The sequence below is a fragment of the Mastigoproctus giganteus genome, chromosome 3 (genome assembly GCF_048544385.1).
Source record: "Mastigoproctus giganteus isolate SK-2022 chromosome 3, ASM4854438v1, whole genome shotgun sequence".
Classification (NCBI taxonomy): Eukaryota; Metazoa; Arthropoda; class Arachnida; order Uropygi; family Thelyphonidae; genus Mastigoproctus; species Mastigoproctus giganteus.
The window spans coordinates 38,739,159-38,752,910 of NC_143577.1; the positions used below are offsets into that span (position 1 = coordinate 38,739,159).

At 34.6% G+C, this 13,752-nt stretch overlaps 1 protein-coding gene across 1 annotated transcript; it reads right to left on the reverse strand.

Annotated features, from left to right (window-relative positions):
* Positions 1 to 219: 219 nt before the first annotated feature.
* LOC150087889 (nose resistant to fluoxetine protein 6-like) lies at positions 220 to 12,776 on the reverse strand. The gene is made up of 8 exons (XM_090369954.1): positions 12,707 to 12,776; positions 7,072 to 7,172; positions 3,969 to 4,048; positions 3,691 to 3,816; positions 3,175 to 3,295; positions 788 to 974; positions 524 to 666; positions 220 to 369 (listed from the first exon to the last, which is right to left on the reverse strand). The coding sequence occupies exons 1-8, from the start codon at positions 12,774 to 12,776 to the stop codon at positions 220 to 222; spliced, it is 978 nt and encodes a 325-aa protein (XP_090226080.1).
* Positions 12,777 to 13,752: the final 976 nt, after the last annotated feature.

The following is a 13,752-nucleotide window of genomic DNA, read 5'->3' on the forward strand; positions in this document are numbered from 1 at the left end:
AAAAGTAGAAAAACTATTTCCCTAATTAACAATATCAGTCTAGTACAACAACGTATACCCAAGCAATGTAGAGTCAAACTCAAACAATTAATTAAACATTATGGTTACAAAAATAGGAGCGTCTTCCACTGCTTCTACAAATGTCTCTAGAAGAGTCAAATTCTACGCAAACTGTTATGAAGTAGACTCCTCTCGGTTTATTCGTGTAGTTAATTATGGTCACCTTCTCTTGTACTTGGAGAGTTTTTCACGACGATGAAAACTGGTAATTAAAAAAGAACCAATGTTTAAAAAAGGCGATTCGAAGGTTATGCTGAGGATACAGGCCAACAAGTAGGTGAACACAAGATGTCCGCAGTAAATGTACGCCTGAAATAAAAAAACAGATATGTCATAGGTTCAAAAATTCATTGTAGAATTGTTAAACTCACTGGTCAACAAACATTATTCATATCTATTAGGGCACCTGATAGATTAGGTATTGAATAATCTATCGTCATATAAGATGAGGAAACTTAATTACCATCATATAGGGGCTGTAATAAATTCTTTCTCTCGTCTGTCCCGTGTATATCCATTGAACATGAGGATGAATAAGAAAAGCTATGTAGGTAAGACGACTGATGGGTACGAAAGCCTTCCAGCTGAGAAACTTATTTACAAAACCTGGAATAATATATTAACCGTTAGACAACTTAGTTGTAGACAACCTTACTGTTGATTTTGTCACAACTCATGTGTAATTATTTTGCAGTAATGAAAAACATGAAAGAATATATCTATTTACCTTCATTGTTAATAATACTCAGGTAGGTGATTAAAGCTACACCAATGCCCCAAATTGTTCTGTGGGATGCAGCATACAGAGAGCTTATTACAGGACTGAAAGTGTTTCCATTATTCCAACTGTACACTCCAAACAGAGAGCAGCTAACGCTCATTAAAGATATAAGCCACACAAATTTCTGAGCACTCTAAAAACAGATATAAAAAAAATTCATAAAAAGTTAATGTTCTTTATAGCGTATTACATGGAAACTATTGAGATTAATTGTAATTGGGAAACAGTAATTTTCTTCACGTAATGACTACACTGCTCGACAAAATTAACAGAACAGGTAGAACACATGGTGTAACTCGTGCAGCTTGAGATGCAGCGGGACAAAATTTGGTATGGTGGTGTACTATAGAATAACGATGAAATGGGGACAGAGCGAGAAACTTCGGACACGCATAAGTCACATTTATAGGGGTTGTATAAGAATTACCAAAAAGGTCACATTACAGAAGTCGATACAAGATGCTTGAAAATATGGTTTCATGACATCAATACGGTATACGATCCCCTCCAAAGACTTAACAGGCCTGACAGCGGTGCATCATGCTCCATATAAGGGTATCTATAAGATTATGTAGCAACAAATTCCATTCTTCCACCAACACAGATCTTAGCTTATCAAGTGACTGAGCAGTTGGCTGTTGGCGTGCAATGCGACGCCCAAGGACGTCCCACACATGTTCGATCGAATTTAAGTGTGATGATCGTGCTGGTCACGGTAGTCTTTGGATATCTTCAGTTTCGAGATATTCCTCTACGACTTGAGCTCTATGTGCAGTGGCCTTGTCGTCCATGAAAAGAAAACCTGGTTCGTAAAAAGTAGCACACAGAGTTCGAGAAGTTATTCGCGGGTACCTGCACGCAATTATGGTACCCTATCACAACCATGAAGAGGGGTGTGGCCATTGATCATTAATCCGCCCCGCACGAGAATACCGCCTCTATCGTAAGTGTCTCTCTCTCTCTGATGTAGGAGGGATGGTACCTCATTCCTCGTTGTCTTCAGATGAAATAACGTCTAGAATCTGTTTGTAGACTTAAACGGGACTCATTAGAGAACAGAACTGTACTCCATTTGTCAGAGCGCCAAGTCACATGTTCATGGCACCAGTTTCGATGAGCTCTGCAATGGTTTGGGATAAAAGGGATATATATCACTGGCTTCTTTGCGTGGAGTCTACTTGAATTGAGCTTTCTGAATACAGTCCAGTTGGAAATGTTTTCACCTGTGACAGCAGCTACCTCAAGATACAGTTAACGCAGGAGATCGTAGGGTTTCATCTTGCTGTTAGAGTCAGATAGCGGTCTGATATGGTTGACGTAGCCATCGATCGAACTTGGCCAGCTCTTCTTGTAATGGTTTTTGTCTCCTGAAACTGCTTACAGCCAAGACGACACTGCGTGACACATTAGCCAATGTGCCACCTCCACCTGCGATTGCCCGGCTTCAAGTTGTCCAACAACTCGCCATTTCAAAAAGATCATCTTGTTTTTATAGGCATAAAAAATTTGCATAATGTGGCTCCGTAAAGTGGTAGATCGATTTTTATTGGATACTGTACTCAGAATTTACATGCCAGGATGCCTATTATAGCAAATATTCGCTTTTGGCAACACTGTTCACTACAAAAATATTCACCACGAAAAACATTTTGTTCTATTAATTTTGTCGAACATCGTATTATAAAATACTTATACAATTTTTATATTAATTCACCAAACATTAAAGTAAAAACGTTTGCCAATTATATATATAGTGTTTACGTACTTATATCTCAAACTTGATTGCCTCTAATAAGCAGAGACGTATCATTTGTTATTTAAACATTAAAACATTTATTATTATTTTTATTTTTTCTTAAATTTAAATAATAAATTTAAACAATTAACAAATTCAAACAACTAATTTTCCATATTTTTGTTATTTCAACTTTAAAAAAAAACCACACCACATATTGAACTGTTATTTTAAAAGTAAAATGGTTTAAACCTGTAATATATTTTAATATCAGGTATTTAAATATATTTTATAAAATAATAATATTTATGACGGAATCGCAATTACTAGCATCTATTTTGAATATTTATTCTACGAACACGCTATGCAACAGCTCAGAAAAAAAAAATTTACTCTATACATTCAAATATTATTATCACCACTGAATGTGCATACGATTTTTCATTTTTAGGGACCATCTAAAAACAGAATTGAACCTATCTATTAATCATTGTGGGAAAAAGGTTGGTAAATTGGAAAAACTGGCTACATATTCAGTTATTAAGCTGAGATAATAATTATTTGCTTATTATTTATCACATACAAATGGAATACTTACTGGAACCAGTTTCGGTACTGAATCCCTTGTCAATATGTAGCCCAATATAATTCCAGCTGTATAAGCTCCCGCATGAGATTGTGGTCGAAAATAAATGTCTTTCTTCATTTCCATTCTTACCCTAAAAAGAAAAAATGTAACCGAATTCATTAAAATAAAGCTTTAAGTCCTACAACATCTTGATAGAGAACTCAACTTACAACTGGGTACGAGTAAAATTATTGCATTGTATATGTATTGTATTAAAATACAGATACAAATAGAATCTTTGCATACAATCGACTTTTGAAGAATATTTTTTAATCAATAAAATAAAATTAACAACAGTAATAACTGTAACACATTATTTTATCATTAATCAATAAAATAAATAAACAGTTTATTAAAAGTAATAATAATGATGATACCACTGGGTACAATGTTTGAATTTTACCAAATTTCATTGCAAATGTATAAGGTTTTGTTTAAACTTAGCTTATGTTCTCTACGAAGTCTTGAATCTTTCTAGTAACTTACTCTGGATCGGGATGGGCAAAGAGTTCTGTCGGTGGGTAATCTTTGAACCACGTGATCAGAGAGACACTCAGGAACGACAACACATTGATAGAAAAACCAGTAAACACTGCAAATCTTAGTTGGTTCCTAGAAATTGAAATTACTTTCTTATGATTCCATACCCGTAAATTAATCAATAAAAAAAAACAAAAAAATTCCCAACGGTCAATAGTAATTACTTGTATCTAATTCGTATTCCAAACAATTTTATACCTTATATTATTTTCGAATCTTCTTACCTAATTAGAGGTACCAGTACTAGCAGGAAAATGAGGTGAAGCTGGGTATCCACGGAGATAAACCATGTGTGTTGTAGACACTGAAAAAGGCGCAAATTCGTTAATAAGGAAATCAAATCTATGATTTAAGGCTTAGTGAATCATGATTTCCAAAATTTCCTCTTTTGAGATTGAAATTAAAAAATAAAGTTCTCTAAATTCAATTAAAAATATTACTTAATTTGCGAATATTTATTTTTTAAAAACAATTTATTGTTAGCTGCATTAAAAACAATTACTATGAAGTTTTAAATTGCAATAATTTCCCAAAATAGGCACTCTGCGTTACGTTTTTTCAGTCTAAAGTCTGTAGATGCTGCTGTTCCCCCAATGACAGTGACAACGCTTGGGCTTAGACTCTTTAGAAACGACTACCTTTGTACACGTAGTCAACTTAAGTAACTAATAGCGTTTCTAAAAGCGATATTAAAACATTATAAAATGATAATAGCTACCTTAGGTTGACTACGTGGACAAATATAGTTGTTTCTAAAGAGCTTAAGCCAAAGCGCTCTCGCTGTCACCGTAGGTAATAATGATGGGCTGAAAAACATAACGCAGAGATTCATGGTTCTCCTACTGATTACAATGATCTCCAGCAGGAGGTGAAAATGTGAAATTATCTACCCTTAGATTATTAAACATTAAATTAATTAACATTAAATCAGCACAGTTATCTTCAAGTAAAATTAGGTTTCTCTTAAAAAACCACACTTAATGAAGAGAAAAATATATTTACCCGGTATTCAGGTCGGATGATATTGTTCATGTAGAGCAAATTAACCCACCAGTTCGCTCTGCAGTATTGTGCTAAGTGGTGGATGGATTCGTGCCACATTGGTCCAGAGCCGATTAATGGAAGCAAATACGTCAGACACATCACAAAGAAATACGCTGGTGTTAATCTGTGGGGAATGTTCAATTTAACTAACATAATTACAGCGATCTCCCACGATCAACAATTATTCCATACATTATTTAGTTTAAGATTATACAATTGCATAATAGTATAAAATAACTATCGATGTTATGTTTTTAATAATTTTGATAATGCCACTGCTCAATATTATTATCAACGAACTTTAAATGTATTTACTTCATAAAATGTGAAATGATTAATATTTTAATTAAGAAAAGAAATATTATATAAAGAAAATTTATATTTTTCTTCATATCACATAATATTGTTTGCATAAATATTAAATGGTTATCAGGCTATGTTTATTGGACGTATTGTTGTACATCGGAAAAGCCAGTAAACAGACCATCTTAAAGTTATCCAAAATACAGCATGCCAAATATAGGAAGCAAAATTTGAATTTTAAAAAGGAAAATAATTGTGAAGGATAGCATAATGGGTGATATTACAAGTTATTCACAACCGATAGAATGGGATAGACAAGATGGAATGCACTTATGAAAAAAAGAGTGAAAAGAGAAAAACAGAAAGATATTGATGTGTGTGTCCAAGGATTATCCAACACATTGATATAACACATGAACGCCATACTAATTTAGTCTTTTAAAAGTTATTTTAGGTTGTAGAATTGCTTATTTTTTTGTTCGATTCAACAGTAATTCTTTTCGTTTGATGTTCTCCAGTCTTTAGGGTTTCTGAACACCTAACGAAATCCGATATAAACACACCATTAAGGTGACAGTAGTTGGAGTTATTCGGTTTTGGGAGCATCAGCGACTAAGGCTATATTGCACCGTGTTTTGAGGTCGGTTTTCTATAGAAAAAATCATTCTGTCCTCGCATGAGCCCGACTAACTCAGCCACATCGTGAAAAAGGCCCAACGTCATTCGATGGGACTCGAAGACCCACTAGTGGAAAAGACCCAAAACCTTCTACATCGCCCATCTTCTACTGGGTGATGTAGAAGATTTGGCTTGAGATGACAGACAGACACCAGATAATGAGCATACCATTGATGACTGCCTTGGCCATAATTACCAGCTGCTGAGTGATATTCCATGTCTTTGCAGTTCATCGGCTTCCTTTAATTAAGTTTCTGCATCTAGATTGCTCTTCGGTCCACTAGGGGACAGTTCAATCATATTTTTGTTTCATGATTGTTTAATATGCCATTACAGAGAAACATATACTTTACCTCCAGTAACGCAGAAACACATAACTTGATATACTGAACTGCCATCTGTGTTTCTTAATCTTCTGCTGGGTGATGTAGATACTCAACAGTCCACTAAAAAGAAGAATATGAGCTTTAGGTTTTAGTTGAATGGAATTATATTTCAAAGCATTATTATACTTGAATGGCGGATACATAATGTAAAAAGTAATGGCGTTTTTAAAACTAGAACAGATTTTTGCCTACATTTTGTTTTTAACTTATAAAATCTAAATATCGTTAACAAAGCTTTTAAATCCTTAATTTTTATAAACTGGATTTAATAAAATATTTAGAAATTAATTTACGCACCTAATGAAAAAAAATGTATCGACTGCTAGGGAACCATTGGCGATCACTTGAAATAAAAATGCTTTTGAATGTTCCTTCATTGCTAGTAAATTACCTAAAAATAAAGGAAGGTGTCGATTATAAAAATACCACCCGAATCTACCTAGTTGATAATTTAATCAATTATGAAAAATAATGAAGTTATCTACGGATAAGTAAACCAATTTAAGCATTTTAATCATTGATCAATATATGATCAATTGATCAATTAGTAGATTCTAAAAAAACAGTGAAGTATAAAATAGAAAACTCACGGAATGATTGTAGGTTTACGAATAGAAATGTGTGTCCAAGGATTATCCAACACATGGATATAACTCGGATTCCATGCAAGGGACTCAAACTTTCTGAACTAGTAGATGTGTCGAAAAGATTCTGGATGTTACTGTAGGCAGAAAAGGCCAGCAAAATTTCACGATTAGCTGCTAGAAAATAAAAGCTTTTCTTATACTATTTTAAGTAGGAATTCTAGTCCCAAATCATATACATGAAGTCAGGGTTCGCATAAAATCATATAAATAAACATACATAAACTATTAAACATAGAATAGATAAAATACTACTGTAAATTATAAAATACACTAGAACCCGGATAAGAAGTTTTCCAAGAGACTGAAGGTTTAGAATTTCTTAAGCGGGAAAACTTCTTAGAAGGGGTCACATAAGGGTATGAAATATGAACTACACAAAGAAAAATGAAAAGATACACATACATAAGTTAAAGATCATTTTTAAGTACTGTTTCAGAATTTATAAATATTTAACTCTCCCTATGGGAAACATTTTTAAACTGAGGATTTCTTAACATTCTGTTCATTAAACTCATTACCAAATACTCATTACCAAGTTGGAAGGATGAGTTTCTTTGGAATTTCAACATACCTTAAAAAGTCACAATAACAGTAAGACAGAGTAATAATCTACTAAGTAATTAAGAACTGTTCACAACCATCAGAACTTAACGCTTAACGTGGTCTGTGTATCCAATCATGGATATCGATGAAAACAATTTCAATATGTCACTTCCATAATATCAAAATGTTTATACTAAAAAGGTTTTAGTGCTGAAAGCCTCAGACTACGGAAAATTTACTAAAAGAACAAGTTAGTGCCAAGCATCATTTTAATTTGTAGGAAACCACCGAAGTAGGTGAAATGGCATCGTTTCTGTTATATTTCATGTTGTGAATGTCTTCACAACGAGTTGCCCTGATATTGAACTACCTCGAATAAGCAACTCTTCGACAACGGATTCTCGAGTAGGCAACACTTTGCCAATGGATTCTCGGCAGATACCACTATCCTACCACAGCTGGGTGGTGGTGGTATCCGTCTAGAATAAATAACATTAGTCTTCTCCATTGGCGAAGTGTTGGCTGTTGGAGGTAGTGCAATATCAGGGCAACTCGTTGTGAAGGCATTCCCAACTCGTGAATGTATTCACAATTCATGCGATTCATGTATATCAAAAACGATGCATTTCATCTACTTCGGTGGTTTACTATGAACTAAAATGATGCTTGGCACTCGCTTGTTCGATTACCAAATGTTTATATTGTTTAATATTTTTTAATATTAAAAATAAATAATTTCTATATTTAAAAAACCTATTAAACAGGAAAACGTCATTATACACCGTGTACTCTTTAACACGAACTTTTTATGCGGGAAAACGTTTTACCCGGGAAGCTTCTTACGCGTGAGAATAATGCATTACAACATATAGAGTTGAAATTGAGACTTAAGAAACCAAACCTAGTACAGGGGAAAACTTCTTATGCGGGAATTTCTTATCCGGGTTTTACTGTATATACTAGGGGACTTTGCCCCCTGCTCGCTTTGTCGCCAACCCCCGCGCACGCTTTTCTATGTAAAATGTAGAATTATGATGGAGTAAGCCAAATCTTTTCAAAGTAAAAGACACACATCTGTGAAAACGCAATGATCGATATGTAAGCAGGAAATGACAGATAATTATTTACCTGTGCATTTGTCGTGACGTAATTGCCCTGCACACGTGACCCGCATCCCTCTTCTTCTGTTGGCTACAGCACCACGCGGCATTCTCGAGGTGGAATAAATATTACTATGTAATTATTTACTTGCGTTTGCATAGGTCTCATTCTTCCGAGGAACCGATTTGTATGATTTCTATTTAACGTTCACCAACCTCGTGCACTTGCTTCACTCTCTAATAAATGGTCATGCCCGGCATCATTTTATGTTCCATTGTAATGTTTTTTTGTATATTAATGTATGTCAGCTGATAAAGGGACTCTTCGTCCCGACATAGTATAGGTATGATTGTAAATAGTTTAGTTTTTTTGTAAATATTTGCTTAATTTTGTATTGCATAATTCTATTATTTGTATAACAATAACATTATAACGCACTGATCGAATTCTAATCAGGAAATGACCTATGTAATTATTTATCTGCGCATTTGTAGTGACGTAATTGCCTCGCCCTCTTCTCCCATTGGCTCGAATAAATGTCACTAGGAGTAAAACGTTTTTTAATGTATAGAGAGATATGAATTCTGCTATTATTTTGTTTTTATATTTATCTCCTTTGTACTGAAGTTATCTCCCTAGTCTAGTGCTGTGATGGGCTTGCTGCATTTGCAATAAATTAATATTTATTCATTACTAATAATAATTACCTTATTAGCTACTCTGATTTGCTTCGAAGAAATATTTCCGGATTTTAGTATAATATAACTCTTAAGGTGATAACCATTTCGCCACCATCCTGCTTGGCCATCTCAAAAGCTAGTTAGAAGTGGGCCTTTCTTCATTCCTGGCGTATAATTCTGGGTACATTTCTGGCTGACTACTATATTTCGAACATCCCAGACATATAACAGTATTACGATATCTAATTCTATTTCTGGTAGAAGTGTAGATGAGAACGAACGTTTTGTGTCTGTATTCCAGTTATCAGGATAGTTATGTTGTTTTTAGGTGGGTTAGCATATATATGCATAAGCGCCTATTGTCTTCATCATATCCTTCCGTCGTCTGTCTGTATGTTTGTCTGTCTGACCGTCCGTTCGCATGCAACAATTCCATTCCCATGCACTGATTTTCATGAAATTTTACATTGGAATCACATAAAACGATTCGTCCAGCCATCCCAAATTCCATTAAAATCGGACGAATAGAATTTGGCAATTATTATAATTTTCCCAAGGCCCAGTTTGCACTAGGTGTTGGGAAAATTTCGGCTCCAGTTACCGTTTCACAAACCACTTTCCCTTCCCCCTCTGTCCTTACAAAATATAAATGAAAATAGGTTTTCATATTAATCGACAAGAAGAATGCGGATTGCTACAAAATTTTCAACATATATATTCTGTTGATCCCTGGGATGATTTTAAGTTCAATTCCGATTTCACTGCATTCCCTCCCGAGTTCTCACAAAAATATTACTGTAAATTGGAAACAGGAGCTACAATCATTACAGAATTTTAAAGCTTGCTTAGAATATTTTAGTAATCTCTATAACAAATTTTCATGTCGGTGGGTTGACTTATTTTGTTTTAAATCACGAATTATTAGTATTTGCTAATGTGCCTGAAATATATGGCAACATAACTTACATCGAAGTCGGAAATACGTGGAACTCTGGCTACAATTGGTGGAAGCTGCCCCTAACCTGAATTGTCTGAGCGAGGAAGAAGAGACATTGTTAGTCAAGAAAGAGAAGGACTTTTTGGGCATTCTAGCATTTTGCACAGGAAATTTTTCATAGAAGACGGACTATTTTCTAACTCAGTCACATGGCAAGCATGAATGTGTGGTAATCTGTACTGGAAAATGATGGATCGCTTGTATTGTTCTGCAGTAAAGTCTGACACGGGATCCATGGGGAGTTGCCATTCTTGTTGAAAGTGAATCGGTATGGTTTGCGGTTTTGAAAAATAAACATCAACAAAGTGAAACATTGTTGAATAATATCTCAAAGCGTGACAGTATTACGAACCTCAAAATTTTATTGTAATCCGAAATCTAAATTTAATAATAAAACAGAACAGAATTGGCTAGGTTAAGTGTTGTGATTCACAGTAAAGATTTAACACCAAACTACACATTACAGGTTCGACAGTATGACGAGCACAAGTAACGATATACTTGAAAAGTACCCTGAGTGGAGTAATTTGGAGGCTAAAGTGGAGCCTTTGGAGCCTAAACACCACTGCGATATGTAGTGCTGTTTGTAGAAAATGGAAATGAAGTTTAAATGAAGATCTTTGTGGAGAAAATCACGCTTTTCGTTAACAGATTTATTTTATTTTATTTTTCTTTATTTATTTATTTCTTATATATATATATATATTTTTTTTTTTAATTGTTAATTATGCTAGTCCCTTTGGGAACAGTTTTTTTTTTGTTTCATTTTTTGCTAGCCTTCTCGGGGGCAGGATTCGCTGTTCTCCAGTTTATACAGTGGATGAAAGAACTACTGGCATCCACTGCTATTACACTTTCTCCAGTGGATGCGGGATTATTTGTGGTATTCACCACCGTACGTGATTATAGGAGACTTCTGCACCCATAGGACTTGCACTTATTCCTATGGGTGCTGGAAATATTAAATTTAATTTAATATGTGAATAGTTGGTCCCACCTTCTCGTGGCGTGGACGGGTACTGGAAAGCAGCATTCTTGGTGATCGCTGCTTCCTTGTAGCAAAGCGGCCAGAAACAACTATACACATATTAAATTAAATTTAATATTTCCAGCACCCATAGGAATAAGTGACAAATTGAGGACGCTGTCTTTCAGTAGGTGGCGAGAATTATTTTCAAAAAGGGAGACCACCGTTTGGATGTGAAGTAACAAGTTGAGAAGGGTTTGCATGTTAGAAACTTTAAATAAATAAATTTCCTGTTTATACTCTGGGACAATCACATGGTCAGATATATGGTGCAACATGGCGTAAGTTGCTGATGCGCTTAAAACCCTACAATAACAACAACTGCACTCTCGATCACTGATTCTATGATTTTCCTTACCACTGAAGCTATACTGCCCGGTCGGTAGTTACTCACTTCACTCTTAGAACAGTTTTACTTACTGGTAGCCCTCGTGGGTAGCATAATTGGTATAATCACCGTCCTCCACACAGCGGGTAGAAGAGACTTGAGTTGGAATTTTTATGGGTCTTTTTGAGAACTTGGATGAGTTAGTTGATCTCAGGCTAGGCAGCATGGTTTTCCTCCCGAAAACTAGGGTTTTTTGTCCAGCAAACAGCAAATCGATCACAGAATACACTCAATTTACAGACAGTATATACGGCTCAATATGGTCTAACTTGCTGATACACCTAAAACCCAACAACAACCAAGCAACCATGCATTGGCGATACATTGACATTTCTGCAATTCAAGGGAATCTCTCCTTAATTAACTGTATTGGTTCGATGCTCTCTCTTTCCGCCTTTCTCAAAATTACAGATAAAATGCAATCAACTTCAGCAGGCTTTTAGGTTCGAAAGGTTTATCTAATAAATAATCTTTTAAAATTTCGAAATTCTAATTTCTTCTGTAAATATCGACGCAGAGTTCCTGTTGAATTCATCTACATCAGCTGGGCTACCTAAGACTTTGCTCCACCCATTAGCCAAGGGTCGGATCTGATTCGTTCTTCTCGTCTTTATTCACATACTTGAAAAACGCCTCTTTCCTTATATTTGCTCTCTTAGCCAGAGATTTTTCATGATCTGCTGTTTCCCACCTAGCTTTTCCTGTGGTACTATTACAGATCAACTTGTAGCTGCTATAGGCTTCAGTACTTTTAATCGCTATCTTAACTTTTCCATGCCATCTTTTTGTGCTCTGTTAAATTGGTTAGTTCATTATTCATCCATCGATCCGTCGATGAATTCTCCTCGTGCTGTACTCTCTTAGCAGTATATACACTTTCAAGGCGTCTGTGCTTACAGGTTTAAAGGTATACAGTAAATCTAATGCATTCGAACTCTTGTGTACTATTTCCACAGTTGATAAAGGTCACATGGCACCTTAAGTTGTCATAAGCTTCTTTCCTAAAATTAAAACCAATTACATAAAGAAGAAAATCGAAACTCTTTGGTACGAACTTCCTGCACTGTAAAAGAAAGAGAAGGTCCATTACTAACATTCGTTCGATTGTTCTACTTTAGGTTCATACTGTACACTCTTTCACACAGTAACATTACATTGGTTTACTCACCTGTTTGGACATCTTTCTGGATTGTTTTTCGAGCAGCATGAGTTCGGATATCCACAATGGTAGCGAACATGATCGTAAAGAACAGAATACCAAGCAAGATGCTATAAATGTAAAAATAATAATAATAATAAACGTATATTAATTAATATTCTTAATTCTGAGTTCTGAGATAAATAAGCTTTGTTATTTGGTAATTTACTTAAGGGATACTGATCTTTTGAATCTTTTATTTAGAAGAGTAGGAAATGGAAAAGTTTCAAAGATACTCACATAACAACAAAGTGATCAAAATTTAAGGAAATCCCATTTTTTATCTCACAGCGAGTAACTTGAGGTGTTAGATCCGTGCCATCTAAGACTAAGGAATATAAATTTTCAATTCTGTTAATCTCCAGACATTTGTAAGACTAGCAAGTTTCTGTTCTATTCTAAAATGGTAATTATTTGTTTAACTGGATGCAATCTTTGTGTGGTATGTGTCTGTAAATGTTAAAGGCGAATATTTTAAATGAAGATTTTATTTCTGTAAAAAATAAAACATTTTTATTAAGGGTTAAAATATATCTATAAACAGAAGACAGTACCTAAATAAAGGGAGCTCTCCTAAATCAATAATTGGACTAAAATTATAAATTAAATGACAATAACGAGCTTTATGCTCCTGAATTATTTCAGGGAAGGAGAGATTTTATTTATTTACTATGTTACGATAATTGTCACAATATTAATTGAATTTATTTCTTAGTACTTAAAATGCTTCTTCAATAAATGCAAAATATACGAGGGAAACGTTTCACATAGATAAGTGTACATTCATCTCCATTTTTTCCTCTTAATCTTAAGAAGAAAAGATGGAGATGAATGTTAATGACAAAAATAAAGCTTCACGAGAATACTAATAAGGTAGAGAAATATGTAATATGCAATAAAGGTCAAGGATGAGTGATAGGGTCACATAAACACAGTTATTAGTTGAAAGTGGTATGGAAAATTAATCAGTTACGGCTGTCAGACAGAATTTACTGCAAACTCAATTGAAAAGAACA

Bases quoted from the DNA above. Each gene is read 5' to 3' on its own strand.
- LOC150087889 (XM_090369954.1), bottom strand. From the start codon at position 12,776: ATGTTCGCTACCATTGTGGATATCCGAACTCATGCTGCTCGAAAAACA. The intron at 7,173-12,706 runs GTGAGTAAACCA...TTCTTTGTGTAG, and splicing joins CCAGAAAGATGTCCAAACAG to TTCATATTTCATACCCTTAT. The intron at 975-3,174 runs GTAAGTATTCCA...ATCTGTTTTTAG, and splicing joins CAGTACCGAAACTGGTTCCA to AGTGCTCAGAAATTTGTGTG.